General features: G+C 37.0%; 1 protein-coding gene across 1 annotated transcript in view; it reads left to right on the plus strand.

Annotated features, from left to right (window-relative positions):
- The window catches only part of ARAP2 (ArfGAP with RhoGAP domain, ankyrin repeat and PH domain 2), a 148,742-nt gene that overhangs the window by 47,008 nt on the left and 87,050 nt on the right, over nucleotides 1-14,684 (plus strand). Inside the window, exons 7-8 of the mRNA XM_072406872.1 lie at nucleotides 7,623-7,729; nucleotides 9,749-9,948. Of these exons, the coding sequence (XP_072262973.1) occupies nucleotides 7,623-7,729; nucleotides 9,749-9,948 (307 nt within the window). The remainder of the gene's footprint in view (nucleotides 1-7,622; nucleotides 7,730-9,748; nucleotides 9,949-14,684) is intronic.

Genomic DNA, 14,684 nt, shown 5'->3' on the forward strand with positions numbered 1-14,684 from the left:
CCTTTTGATCCAGGATTCTTACTTTTTCATCTTAATGTATTTGGTCAGACAATTTATCAATCCTACGGACTTGTTTACCTATTAGGCACATATAAAGCATGTATCCTCACATTGTGGCAAAAGTCAAGGTCACCTATGACAACACAATGGTTCTTTCTGGAATCCATAAAATATAAAGGATCTGAAAAAGGTGGTTAATGAAATTATAATAGACGTAAAGAGAAAATTGTGGACCTTCTGAAATTAAGGTTCTTTATGTTGGACTTGGCGGACTATGGGAAGCACTTACTGGGTGCTTATATCTCCTTAGACCTCCAAAGACAAGATTTCTTTGGCATGGTTTCTCGTTGTTTTATTACCTACCTTGAGGATCTGGGGGTTTGTGTTCATCTGTGGGTGTTCCTCATTCTCTTTCATTTTCATTTTCCATAACATAAAATACCTATAGATTAAACATGTTGGACAAATGCTTATATGGCATAGTAGAATGAAGGAATATCTCCTCATACTTGTGTTTAAATTAGGCCCCTGAGTAAAAAAAAAAAAGTGCACAGTGGACACCACATCAAATTTTATGTGGAAAATTGTTAATTGCTAATTAAACCCTTAATGACTAAAGCTTATGCTTACACCATCCTTGTTCCTCTTTCTTAGACATTTTGGGGAAAACACAGTAGATGATAGATCACAGTAGATCACTTTAAACCGTGATAGATATTTTTGGTTGTGAATGCTTAGAATCATTTCTAAACTGCTTCTAAAGAGTGTTTTTTTTACCTTTTATATTTTTTCTTTATACATTAACATAACATTCTGTCTACTTGCATAAAAATATCTCCACTTTCAGGTTATTGAAAGCATTTGCTACTTGCCTTTAAGTACACTTTAGCTCAAGGAAACCACTTGAGACTACCTGACTATTATTATATACATTTATAGTATTAGTTCTAAAGGACATTGAATAGCAAGCTTGACAATATTCCTTACTGTAGCATAACGTGACTTCCTGTTGTTCCTCAGAGGATAATGGTCCTGATTTGTACTGTTAAACTTTTCCATATATGCTTTTTATTAATTATTGCTCTACAGTCATTGTATTTGTAGTGTAAATCCAGATTGAGCTGGTTTAACAAATATTGATAATATAAGAGAACTAGAGATAATTTTAAAAAAGTAATTAATTTATATAGACTGTTATTAAAATACATATGACAGATTGATCACAATAATGTGTACTTACATAAACAAATTAAACATACTTTTATATATAGATTGTAGAACAGCTGCTAAACACGCCTTGCACTTAAAGCGCAACTTTCAAAAATAAATAAATAAATAAATAAAAAACTTCTTCAATCCCTTTCGTAAACTTAGCCCGGGGAGTCAGTCCCGCATCGTCCCAGCTTCTTCTTTTTTTTTTTTTGCAGCATGGATGGAACAGTGGGCACAGCCATCCTCTTTCTTTTCTTTTCTGGGTTTTTCTCATGTCACCCGATCTCGCAGTGCACAGGCATGAGATTGGGTGACGTGTCTTCCTAAAAAATGCTCATGTGTGAGACTGAACACTTACATTCTAGGAAAGCCCCCTATGATGCATGCCAAATCTCAGGCATGTGCAGAAAGAGCAGCCCACAGCCTCTTGGGATATGTGATGTATGTTTTCAGGAGGCTGCAGGTTTCCCCTTCAGTAAAAAAAACAACACATTTTTACATTATTTAAAAAGGGATAGCCACTCTTTTATATAATGTTAAAACTGTGGTGGCAGGTCTCCCTAAAGGACCACTTGTATATATTATGTGTATTGTATGTATATATTGTATTTTAGTAATTGTTCGTATTACCTGTAATATTAGTATTCAGTATATGAACTCCTTATGTTTATTTATATTGTTCTGCACATTTACATACAGACCTAGGCTACGTACACACGTCAGATGATTCTCCTCCGATTCTCACCTCAAGGCTGATTTCAGATGAGAATCTGACATGTGTATAGCGGCCTTCCGATGTCGTTTATGGATCCATCTTGACGGATCCACGAATGTCAGAAGATGAATGACCGCAATGGAAGTGAAGGGAGGAGAGTGTAGTGGGTGCTAGTTCTCCCTATTTCCATAAAACAGAACAGCGCTTTATTTACAGTACATTGCTCGTTCATTCATCGGTCACTGGAAACAATCAAGAAAGATTGTTTCCAGAAAAATCCTTCATGTCCATTGAATGTTTGTACAAGACCATCAGATCCCTGGCATCAACAGTTAATACAATTATGTGTCTAAGGTGAATGAGGACGTAGAAAAACAAAAACTGCTGTTCATGTTACAAACTGCATTGTATATGCAATTTTTGTTTTATTCATAGTTCCTTAAAGTAGATTTGAACCCAGTCACCATAATCTGTTGTTTTGTACATGGTAATGTGCGTTTTATGTAATTGTAATTTAGTTTTAAATCTCCAGCTTTCATTTAAACAATATCTGGTAATTCTGTCATAAGGGTCTCAGTTCAGGTAGTGCCTGGTATGGGGTAACAATGCTGTACTTGTCTGGTAATTGCTCTCCCTCTTTATTCTACATTGTAGAGACGTAGCCACATTTTGCACAGTGTGTCGATGTAAGACTCCAGTTTTCACGTGTACAGCGTCCTAGAGAGCTACAGAGGGTGACCATAATCAAGCTTCTATTCAGGATAAAGTAAACAGAGTTAGATGAATTCCTTGAGAAAAAAATAGAAACACAATGTTCGCTGTGTCCATTTAAATGCAAAATATAAGAGAGGAAGTATACCATTGATTCATAAAACCTTAAGAACATTAAGTCCCTGGTTTTCAAATTCTACATATATACAATTGGTTTGTCCAAGAAATGTATTTAGAAGGGAATCAACATGAGTTTAATAAGTCGTATACTTATGTTAGAAGCAGAAAAATACAAAAAACACCTCCTGTAGCCTGGGTTATGAGTTTTAGCATCTGTGGTTGCTGGTAGCAGGACTAGAAACATTTGTGCCAAGCTGACAGACTATTACATAAATAAAATTCAGGAAGCATTTTATAGGAGAACTACTACTTCTAGCCAAGTGAATGTTACATTCAGATCAGCGAAATGAATTCCTGCTGCAACAAAACTAAAGGTGTTGAATGTTGTATAGTTTAGTTTCTTTGCCACAAAAAAGGCAAGATGCAAGAGCTATACTGATTACATAGGTTTGAATTTGAACACCTTTAGTTTTGATGCAGCTAGAAAATTGTACTTCCTCCATATCTCAAAGCCTAGGACTGTTTACATGAAGCAAAAGACTATAAAGGCTGTTTACATGTAAAAACTATTAAAGACTGCATATGTGTAATAAAAAACCATAAGAGACTGCTCACATGCTACTTCTCACCAGATACCAGTCCCCCAATCTAACACCACAGTCTTCAGCTATAGCAGCCCCCATTCAGCCCCGGGAGACTGGTTGCTTCACCCAGCACTCGGTTGCCCCCAGTACGGAGCAAAGGATGGTGTCTGGGGATGGGCTGGCAGCAGACAAGGAGCCCACAGGTAAAAGCAAAAGAATATCAGGTGATCCAGAATACAAGATCCAGAATAATTCTGACCAATAAGCAAGGTACAAGGGAGTAGGCACAGGCATAGTCGGGGTCACAGGCAGAGGTCGGTCCGGGCTGAGTTTATCAAAATATCGAGGAACAAAAAGTCAGCAACAGGAAACACACAAATCTCTCCAGCATAGATTAGCCCAGTTAATGCTACAACAGGCACTGGGGGTTGGGAGCAGAGAGGCTATAAAGCCCCAGCAGTCAATGACAGCATGGGATTGCACAGGAACCACTCTGCTAATCCGCTGAAGCACAGCTCTAAATCCCCTTTCAGCTGTGCAGCCTCAGTGCAGGGGACAGTGAGAGGAAAAACACATCTAGGGGGGAGACAAGGATGCTGCAACCCGCAGAGTACTAAATCCTAAAACTCCTCTGCTACTGCGAGCGCAGGCACCGGAGGGAATAGGCCGAACAAGGCCTCCTTCGGTGGGATTGCCAGCCCAAAGAGCGCCTCCTAACAATACTAACTTCCAATATTTTAAATTCTTATTCATGGAAGGCAGAATTTTTTTTATATATTTCTATATATAATATATTTTTATTAATATACCCCTATAAAGCCCATATAGGTCTCAGGTGAGACCAGTTTTGAAGTAGAATGACTAACTGAATTGTGTTGCTGTTGATTTCCAGTATACATTTTCTATGTTTTTAGACATTTACTCATGGTGTTTGACTTTCTCAAATCTGAAGCATACTGACTGGGTAACTGGCATCTAATTTAACTAGGCTTTGTTTCTGGGATTATTTGTATGACAGTTGTACAAGAGTTATATTTTAAGCAATAGTAGGAAAGTGACTGATATTAATAAAAAGTACTTTGTAAGTGGGTGCTTAATATATAGCCTATATACATTTCTGAAAAAATAATGCTTGTCTTACTCCTTACTTAGGCATTGTAGAGTCAACATTATTTGCTGATGTGAGGTTATGTGGTTACGAAGTCCCTAAGAATTTGTATTTCATTGAAAGAGTAATGGAAAGAAATAATTAAAGTCTGCCTTTATAGATCTATTTCTGATAATGTTAGTTGTTTTGTTGTCTATGTCTCAAATACAATGACTTGGAACAAGCATGGATTTTGGGGAAGTTAAGAGTGGAACTGGTAGGGTGAGCTTTTGCCATCAAAGCATAGTTGTCTAATAAAGCATACCATTTTCTTTCACCTTTTCCGCCACCATTCATTTCAGCCATTGGGTGTCCACTGATGATAACACATTAATATTACCTCTCAGCAGTTCCAAGTATAGAGCTGGAATGCACCATGCGATGTTCAAGCGGAAGAACACAAAAAAACAACTCACCTTTACTTTCCAAAATCTGTCCATTCTTCCGGAGGTTTTTTGGTTTAGGTTGTTTGGCATTTTCTATTTCTCTGTTGAAGAGAAAGCTCCTATTTCTGGCATGCGTAGACGGAGCAGAAAAAAGCCTCTGCGCTCCCATTCTGTTATTAGAATTTATTAGAATTATTTGTGAAAGTGAATTTACTTCCACTTTAAAGTTCTTCTGATCTTACTACTTCTTCCAGTGCAGTGATTTAGAAAGTACAATTACAAAAGCTTATTAACCAAGTAACCAATATTTTCAGAAGAAAAAAATGTAGCGATCAGAACCTCCATACATCTCCAGACATTTACCCAAGATTTCCCATATATTCACTAGTAAATTGTTTGCTGTCTTTGTTCATTAAAACATTTACCCACATATGGTTATGGATAGAGTAGGGGATGGTTAAAACCCCTGTCAGTTCATTCCTTGCTGTTTGGATACCAACTTTCTGTCCTAAATATATATGTATACTGTATGTACAGATTATATGCATTTTCCCTTTTCAACATTCTCTGTGGGTAGTCAGTAAATCCTAGCTGAAAAATGCTCCATTATGTATTTAACTTTTATAAGCAGTCCCTTCTGGAAGGTTTTGCCTTTCCTTTCAAGAACCTTTTAATTACACAAAAGGTTAAATACCAACCAGCAGCAATGTGACTCCAGAAAAATATGAGTAACTAAATAAATCAGGGCATGCAATTTATTAGCAATTCTTTATCACAAGTGGTAATATGAGGCTAAATTTTACAGAAGCTATAGCAATTAATTCATATATAGCATACCATACTGTTCTTTCATGTTAAATTGGTGTAATCACAGTTTAGATAAAAATCACTAGCTCCTTGTTAAGGCTGGTATTATCCCTCTGCTGGGACAATAACCTTAGGCTCGGGCATTTAATCTTTTTTAAACTGTCAGGCCACTGCTTTCTGCTTAACACTGGAGTGTAAGACTCTAGAAACAATTTCAAGTTTTATTTTTAGGTCAGTCTGTTTAATCTTTCCAAGGAAGAAATAATAGGGTGATATAATCTAATCAGAGAAGCCATTCTTAAACCATTGAATTCTTTTTGACTGGTCTCTGGACACGTGTTGGGCTCATCAGTGTGTGGCTTGCTTTTAGCTCACACTTCAAGGATTAGTGGCTTCTATTGGAATGATCTCTGCTCACCATTCTATTTTAGGCAAAAGATAGTAAAGATGGTTAGGCAATGGTTCAGAAAGAATGTTTCTATGATATACAGATATGGAATTGGAGCTATATGATGTATAAATGGATTGTCACTTCCAGTGGGTTTTTTACAATGCAGGGAATCATTTAATCACCAGCTGTACAGATCCTGTCATAGGGCAAAGCATAGCAGATGATGGTAACATAAGAGCAAACAAATGTTATCTGCTATAATGCTGATTGTGAACTTAGGAGGAACAAAGATTTGCTTATTTTTCATTTACAGAAAACCATGCGTTTTAATAATTTCAGCAATGATTCATGAATTGTATGTCTCCCTGTGAATCTACAAATCCAAGGGAATAAGAAACACTGCAGTTTCTCAATTCACCTGATTTGTGAAGTAGTTCACTCATGTAAGTTGTTATGAAGTGGAACAAAATAAAACTTAGTCAGCCAGCAGACACAAATGACAGATACTTTGTGCTTGCAGTCAGCATTTATAACACTTAGAAATAAAAAAGGGACCTTGCAAAGTGGCTTCTCTGAAAAGAGCAATTATAGTATATTAGCAACATCCATGCAACATCCATTTTATCAGGATTATAGACTTTTATGATATGAGGTTTGTACAATAGTGTATACAGCAGGTACCATATGAACAAATGGTTGATTTTACCAACTTTTACTTTTTGCATTACATGGCTTTTTTATTAGATAGCCATTCTTATAAATTAACTTCCAGGAGCTAAGTTCATTTATATGACCAAGCATATATCCACATTGTCATCAGTATATATATATATATATATATATATATATATATATATATATATATTTCTGTTCATCAAGTCCTGCAATGTGCACGGCTCTCTAGCGGGCTGTGCTGATTATTGGATGCAGTGCCAGCTGCATTCATTGATTAGCTCATTGTGCGATCCCCGGCACCAGAGGTTAAATGGGGACAAGTCTCCCCATTCAAAACCTCTAGTGCTCTCTGATTGGCTGAGGAAAGCTTTAGGAGAACACCAGAAGTTTTGAATGGGGGGACTTGTCTGCATTTAATCTCTAGTGCTGGGGATCGCACACAGGATTCCCAGGGCTGCTTGAACAAATTGCAGCCCTGAGAATTAACAGCGATCCCGGGGCACTAGAGGTTAATTAACCTCTAGTGCCCGGGGATTGCAGTGGAACTGCAGATGAACTCTCAATGGAGTTTCTCCATTGAGAATTCATCTGCAGTTCAGTTCCTATGGTCACCAGGCTGATAAGTACAGCCCAGTGACCGTGGGAACTTTGTGGTCACAGCTGATTGGAGCTCTCTGGAGTTTCTCTATTGAGTGTTCATCTGCAGTTCAGTTTCTACAGTCACCAGGCTGTACTTATCAGCCCGGTGAGCGTGGGAACTGAACTGCAGATGAACTCCTTTGGAGAGTTTGGTTGTATTGGTCAGATCTATTTTCTCAATACTTGCCAATTAATGTACAATAAACAATATTTATCGATTCGTTTTTTTATTTAGGAATATAACACTGGGATTGTCATTACGGATATCACAATGAGTATGGCCAGTCTAAAAAACACTGATCGGAAAAGTTTTGAGATCACCACTCCTTTTAAAAGCTTTTGGTAAGTAAAGCTAAATAAATTCCAATGCGATATAGTAATGTGGTTGTGCTATATTATAGCGTTAACAGTTAAAGCAAAGCAGTCAGCAAAAGGTCCCACATGTTAACAAAGAACAAAATAATGTTGCTCTATAGCAGGGAAACACTGGAGCCACATGCAACCTTTAAAGGTGGTTTCTCAACTTTCCAATATTTCCCACCTGAAATCTTCTTGGTATTGTTCAAATGAGCATACTTCCTCTCTCATTCATCCATACAGTGCAAGATGCTGAGGACAATAGAATCAGCCCAGTTTACTTAATGGAGATCAGAAAGCGTAAAGTTCATCTGCTTCACATGTTCAGCCTCACCACCACCACCATCACCAAAACATGTATTATTCTTTTTTCTTCTTCTTCCTTTACAATCACCTATTACTTGTCACAAAAAGGTGTATCCAATAATCCTGTGGTTAGCCAATCTAAAATGTATAAAAAGGTATATTTTTGTAAAGATTTGGATCAGAAAGCAAAGGTGCTAGAATCCTTAACAGTTTTATTGCTGTCTTTTTCTCTGGTAGGGAGATTCACTCTCCCTTATTGTCCTGATCACCACTGTTACCAAAACTGAAAGTAAGAGGAAATACCAAATTTAATGTTGCCACCAGACTAGCAATAGAGACGGGGTGTCAAACTTAGGCCTGCATGCCAAATCTGGCCCATATTGTCCTTTTTTTGGCCCCCAAAGGAGTCCTAAATATGAATTGCAGCTGGCCCGCTGCTACATTGAAATAGCGCTGCTACTACAATTCCCGTCATTACTCGCATCAAAAGACCAGCGGCCTCTCTGCCTATATGTGGCCCTCATTGGACTGTTGTATAGATGCAAGGAATTGTTGTAGTCGTGCTATTTCAGTGAGAAGGGAGTTCCAGCTACTCATAACATTAGGGAATTGTAGTAGCGGTGCTATTTCAGTTTCAAGTTTGGCCCGCGACTTTGTCTAAGTTTTTAATTTTGACCCACTGTGTATTTGAGTTTGACACTCCTGCAATAGAAAGAACATTTTCTAATAGGAGCACTTGTTCATTTGACAACTGTCTAAGGGGGACTTTTTCTAAAATACAAGATATCCTTTTACTTCCTGTTGCGACTTCAAGACACAAAGTAATAGGTGATCTCTGATTAGACACTGAGATTAAAAAATTATATACTATAAATGCTCACCTATGTGGCGCATACAGTGGAATGACAGTTAGTCAATATATACTCAGAAAACGTTCATTATGCACATATCCATTGTAAAATACGTTTTTCCAACAAGGATGTTCTTGCACTCTTTTTGCTAATTACATAGTATATGTCACACACATCCTACTACAGAATATCTATTATTACTAGAGAAAATACTTGTCTTTGTTAGCGCAATCATTTACTTGTACATTACATGTAAAGCCCCACTTATCATGAACTGTCACCATAGTCTGGTATCCAGGAAATAAGTCATTCAATTGCCTAGTGATTCTCTACCTATATATATGAAATGTATTTTTGTTTTTAAATATTTTAAGATCACTGGTCATAATGTATCAGTATTATATGTTTATTGAGTTAGTAATGCTTTAAATTACATTAAAGAACTAATGAATATAAATAATGTTGTTGTTATACTAATATAAAATTTAATATTATGTATTATAACTGTAGGTTTATTTACCAAAACAGTAAAAGTTCATTGACTAGTTCATTGATCAGTAATCAAAATGTTCATTCAAAAAAATCGGTATCTGGTTACTGTAACATCTGATTAGTTACCGATTAGTTACCTGTTTATTTTTTTTATGATGGTTAAGATCCATGAGCTTAAGTCAGATATCTTGATTTCTATATAAATACAAGGACCTATTTTAAATGTGTATATAATTGTAACTTGTATGTTTGACGTAGTGTCCTTTTAACAAGTTAGAAGTTAAAAATATATATGTGTGTCATATAGGAAATTCAGAAAAAGAGATCAATCACATAAAAAGTTCAATTTCTTTAGGTTTTCAGTAGACTCGGAAGGAGAAAAGCACGACTGGATTGAAACATTAGAACAATCAATAGCAGAGACAGTAGCTGATTATGAAGTAGCTGAAAAGATTTGGTTCAATGAATCGAACAGGAGTTGTGCAGACTGTCGTGCTCCAAACCCTGACTGGGCATCTATCAACTTAGGGGTTGTTATTTGCCGGAGTTGTGCAGGTAAATGAATATTATGATGCAGCTTTGTGTTGCCTAATGCCGATTTTAGATGTTCTAGCATTTTCCTGCTCATCCTTTCTGATTAAGTATATCGCTTCTGTAAAACTGTCAAGCAGAAAATCCTTCAAGTGGAACATTGAGAAAAAGTGACAAAATACGGGAACATGGAGGGATTTGTTTTTATTTAAGGATTGCTACAAGAGAGAAGCTCACATGATTCACATCTGCTCATATTTGGTGCAGAGTACATCAAAGATGGATGAATGTAAAGCACAGCTTCAGCACAGAAATAGGGGAACTGACAGTGCCGTTGCCAACCAGGCGAGCTGTATTTTTTATAACCAGATCAGCAATGGCAGCTTATATCATCTCTCAGTATAGGTCCACTTTAATTGGCCCCTGACCTAGAACAAATATAGGTCACCTGATATGTACATGCATATTCCAGGCAAGTGACTTATAAAGCACTAAATCCAGAGTAAAAATGAATGGATGGTTCTCAGACACTCAGTACATTCAAATAAAGCAAGACAACACTGGCAGCTTCCATATTTTCTTATTGATTGATCCTCAGAGCACAGGTTCATTATTTTAATATTTTTTGCCTGCAACATATATGCTGTTCATTGCCTATTTTTTCACTGTATATAATTTGTCCTTTCTGTTTTGCTGTTTCTTTTTACCCTGCCATGTAATATTGGTGTAAGGTTACACTACATACAGATGACAACTGATTCTCCAAGGCTGGAGGATACACTTTCATCAGTGAATCTGAGTGATCCAGTAAACCTGTAATGGATCTGGCCCAGGATTGAAAACATTTGCTAACAAATAGCCAATGTCTTTTAAGAAATCTAATCCAGGTTTTCTGGGTTATCCAGATTCACTGATGAAAGTGTATCCTCTCCAGCCTTGGGGAGCTTTAATAAATCTGGCGCAAAGACCCTTACAATGTCCATTGGCTACCGCAATCACCTTAACATATTTAAAACTGGCCATTATAAAAATAAATGTTCACAGCCAACAAAAAATGATTGTTTTTGTAAATGTTGTGTGAGTGACACACTGATGCCATGTTTTGTAGCCGGGCAAAATACAATTTTTTTCCTTTTAGCTTTCCGGCACATGCCGGCTCACTGGTGAATGAATTATTATATTCCTACTGTTAGTTCAATGTTCAATCCAGTAGAAAGTCAAGAAAACTGCAAAACTAGTTTGGAAGTTTGCTCACAGATCTGCATTTGACACTTTCCAAAGTGCTGAGCGCCGGCATCTCCACTGAGCTCTGTGTTTTTTTCTGCCAATCCCTACATTATCACAAGACACATAACACTGTGGAAGGAGCCTGACGCAGGGGACCATTCTTATTCCTGTTCAGAAAGGAAAATAGTGCAGGAGATAATTCTACAAGTTTCTCTCTTTAACACCAGCAATGCAAAAAGAACTTGCAAGAATGAATTCCTTGATTTTGCATGGTAAACTTTATATTATGTTGTAGTGAAATCATTACTTAAGCAAGTCTTAAAAGTAAGTAAGATCTGCTGGATTATTTATTAACAATAATAACGTTTTAATTAACAATCATTACAATGCACTTTCCTTATGCTTTCCCTAGACTGCTAAACTATACATTTTACGCTACACAGAATGAGTTAGCTTAGGAAAGCCCCAATATTCTCTTTTCGCTGCTTCAGACACATTGGGCCTGATTTTTTAAAGCTCTTCAAAGTTTTCACTTACTTAAGTGAAGCTGAGTAATCCAGCAAACCTGGAATAGATTTCTAAAAAGTCTTTTGCTATTTCTTGCAAATGTTTTCACTTGATCCATTCTAGGGCTCCTGGATCACCCAGCATCACCGATTAAATTGTATTCTCTCCAGGCTTGGAGAGCCTAAATAAATCAAGCCCTATTTATTTTAGTAGTTTTTTCCTGTTCCATATCATTCTGGTTACCGTGTATGGGATACTGAAAGAGAATGAGATGGTACTAGAGATAATGGGGTGGGCAGAATCAAGGTGCAAGAAGTATGTGACACATCTACACGCATCTACCCAGAGCCCAAGAGACTGTAAAGTGTCAGTAAAGTCAAAAATGATTTCTGAAAACTGTCTATTTGTTAGTTAAACATTTTGCAGTAAAGAAAAAACACCTGGTGATCCTGCCAGTAGTCTGGACTTCCTCATTCCCGGGGCTGACCTTTCTCTCTGCATTGTTGCCACCTGTCTGAATAAAGTCGAATTCAGTTTATACAAAACTAAGTCTGCAGTAAAGTTCATACAAAAGAAATATAAACCCTGGCTGTTGCTTAGGCTGGGCCACACTGAACTACTCATGCGTGGAGCAACTGTGCCTAGTTTGTAAGTCTAATCTGCAGCCCCTTCCCTCCCAAAAAAAAAGGAAAAAAAGAAAAAAAGCACAAAAATGAAACAAACCTTTCTATATTAAAAATGTTCTGATCCTATAGGAAGACAAACTTTGAACATCATCATTTCACTTCATTCAATAAACTTTTGTTTGTATAGATAATAATGTTCTGTGCCTATAACAAAATCTCCTGCTTCTCCACATTGTACAGTAATTCATAAATGATCCAGCCACTTTAAGTATTCAATATGCTGAGTCACAAATTACGTTGTGTACAGTACGCACAGCACAGTTTACATTTTGTTAGAGATTTCAGACTTAACATAAAACAGCAATTTTACAGCTGTACAAACTGTCAATGTGCGGAAGCTGTAAGCACAGAACAGATGCGAGTTCCCCTAATAGGCTGGGTGAAAGCAAAGTGAATTACATAGCAGACTTTCCATAGACAATATGAAATGTTAGTTTGTCATATGCCACTGAATATTTAATACACACAACAAAATACTCTGATGTTCTCCAATCAAGGTATTTATGTAACAGGTGTGAGCACTGAATCCTTTATATATTTTTCTGGGTCTACTAAATTAGGTTGTACAGTTGTTTTATGCTGGAGTGATGACGTTTATTTGCATTTCAACAAAAGGGATTTATGTTTTATATATGTTTATGTATTATGTGTTTTTGAATGTGCTAAAGTGTATGTCAAGGCAACATACTAAACAAAACACGTACACCATGCTGCAGTACATGCACATTCCCCATTTTAATACATTTCTGCAAGAAATCTCGGATGGTCCTGCTAGAAACAAGGGAGTTCCTCATATCTCATTTTGGGGTAACAATCTGCTGCACTGAAATTCCAAGCAGTATTGTGAGCTCTGGTGGAGTTTTCAACTGTTGAAGAACAGAACTTCATCTATTCCACGGTTAAAATGGCATAAAATAGATTATGGGACTTCATATTGGGCCCTTAATGTGTTAACTTTTATTTCAACTTTCTGTGCTGAAAACACAACAAAAATTGAAAGAATGAATAGAAATTACCTTTAAACATTTGTCTTTGAATTTATGTCTTTAGTGGAAGGTTCCTCCTCCTTTCTTTCCTAGTGACAGCTAGGGAACCATGGACGTTGTCCCATGGACTTTTTTTTCATCTCTTTTCAACAAGAACACAGACAGCAGTAAAAGCCTGAAATAAGTGCTAATCTAAAAAATAAAGTGCAAAACTAAAAAATGTAAACGTTTTGGCTTTAGATTTACCAAAAGTGCTAATTTAATCTGCTACAAACCAAAAGCACAGCTCTGTGTTCTATCTATTTTATGAATATGTTTGTGTAGTACCTAATTAAGCCTGCTCCCTTCCTCTCCTCTTGCTCCATTATTTAGAAATTATAACGTTCTGCTTCACATTAGTAATGACTGATGAACATATAAAATTGGAGATTCGAGGTCAGGTTTTTGGTGCTCAGTAAACACAGCAGTAAAGGCTGGGAAGGAGCATGAGGTTAGAGTATGTGGCTGCTGAACACGACCTGCACCGGACTGATTTAGATGCCTAGATCTCTAGTAGTATCAAATCATTAATTTCCTATACCGTGCAACAGTATTTTACTATTATTGGGTATTATGTCACAATTACCAATTATAACAGATTTGGTATATTACACATAATACAGTAATAAAAATAATCACAAGAATTTGTTTGATTTTCATGGGCACTGTCTGTCATTTAAGGGCTTAGTGCTGTAGATTACAGTAGGACAGTTTTTAGTAGTCTTGATTATTATTATTACACAGTATTTGTATAGCGCCAACATACTACACAGCGCAGAACAAAGTCCATAGTCATGTCACTATCTGTCCCTTAAAGGGACTCACAATCTAATATCCCTACCATTGTCATATGTCATAATTACAGTCTAAAGGTCAATTTTGGGGGGAAGCCAAATAACCTAACTGCATGTTTTTGGAATGTGGGAGGATACCGGAGTACCCAGAGGTACATGCAGACATGAGTAATCGGAGGAAACTCATGCAGACATGAGGAGAACCTGCAAATTCCATGCAGATAGTGTCCTATCTGAGATTTGAACCTGGGACCTAGCGCTGCAAAGGCCAGTGCTAACCACTGAGCTACTGTGCTGCCTATATAATCAAAGCTGATTTTCCTAAGCAGTCCATATACATTGTAATCTGATTGTACAATAGCTGCCCAATTTCAAAGCAGAAACAGTGCAGTCAGTTAAGATGTCCTTCCACTGACCCCCTACAACAATGACCCAACTGCCTTCCAGTATTTCAACCATTAACTAGGAAGGACAATCTATGCTGAAAGGGGTTAGGCTGCCTACAAACGTGCAATATTTGT

This window comes from Pyxicephalus adspersus, chromosome 3 (assembly GCF_032062135.1).
Source record: "Pyxicephalus adspersus chromosome 3, UCB_Pads_2.0, whole genome shotgun sequence".
Classification (NCBI taxonomy): domain Eukaryota; kingdom Metazoa; phylum Chordata; class Amphibia; order Anura; family Pyxicephalidae; genus Pyxicephalus; species Pyxicephalus adspersus.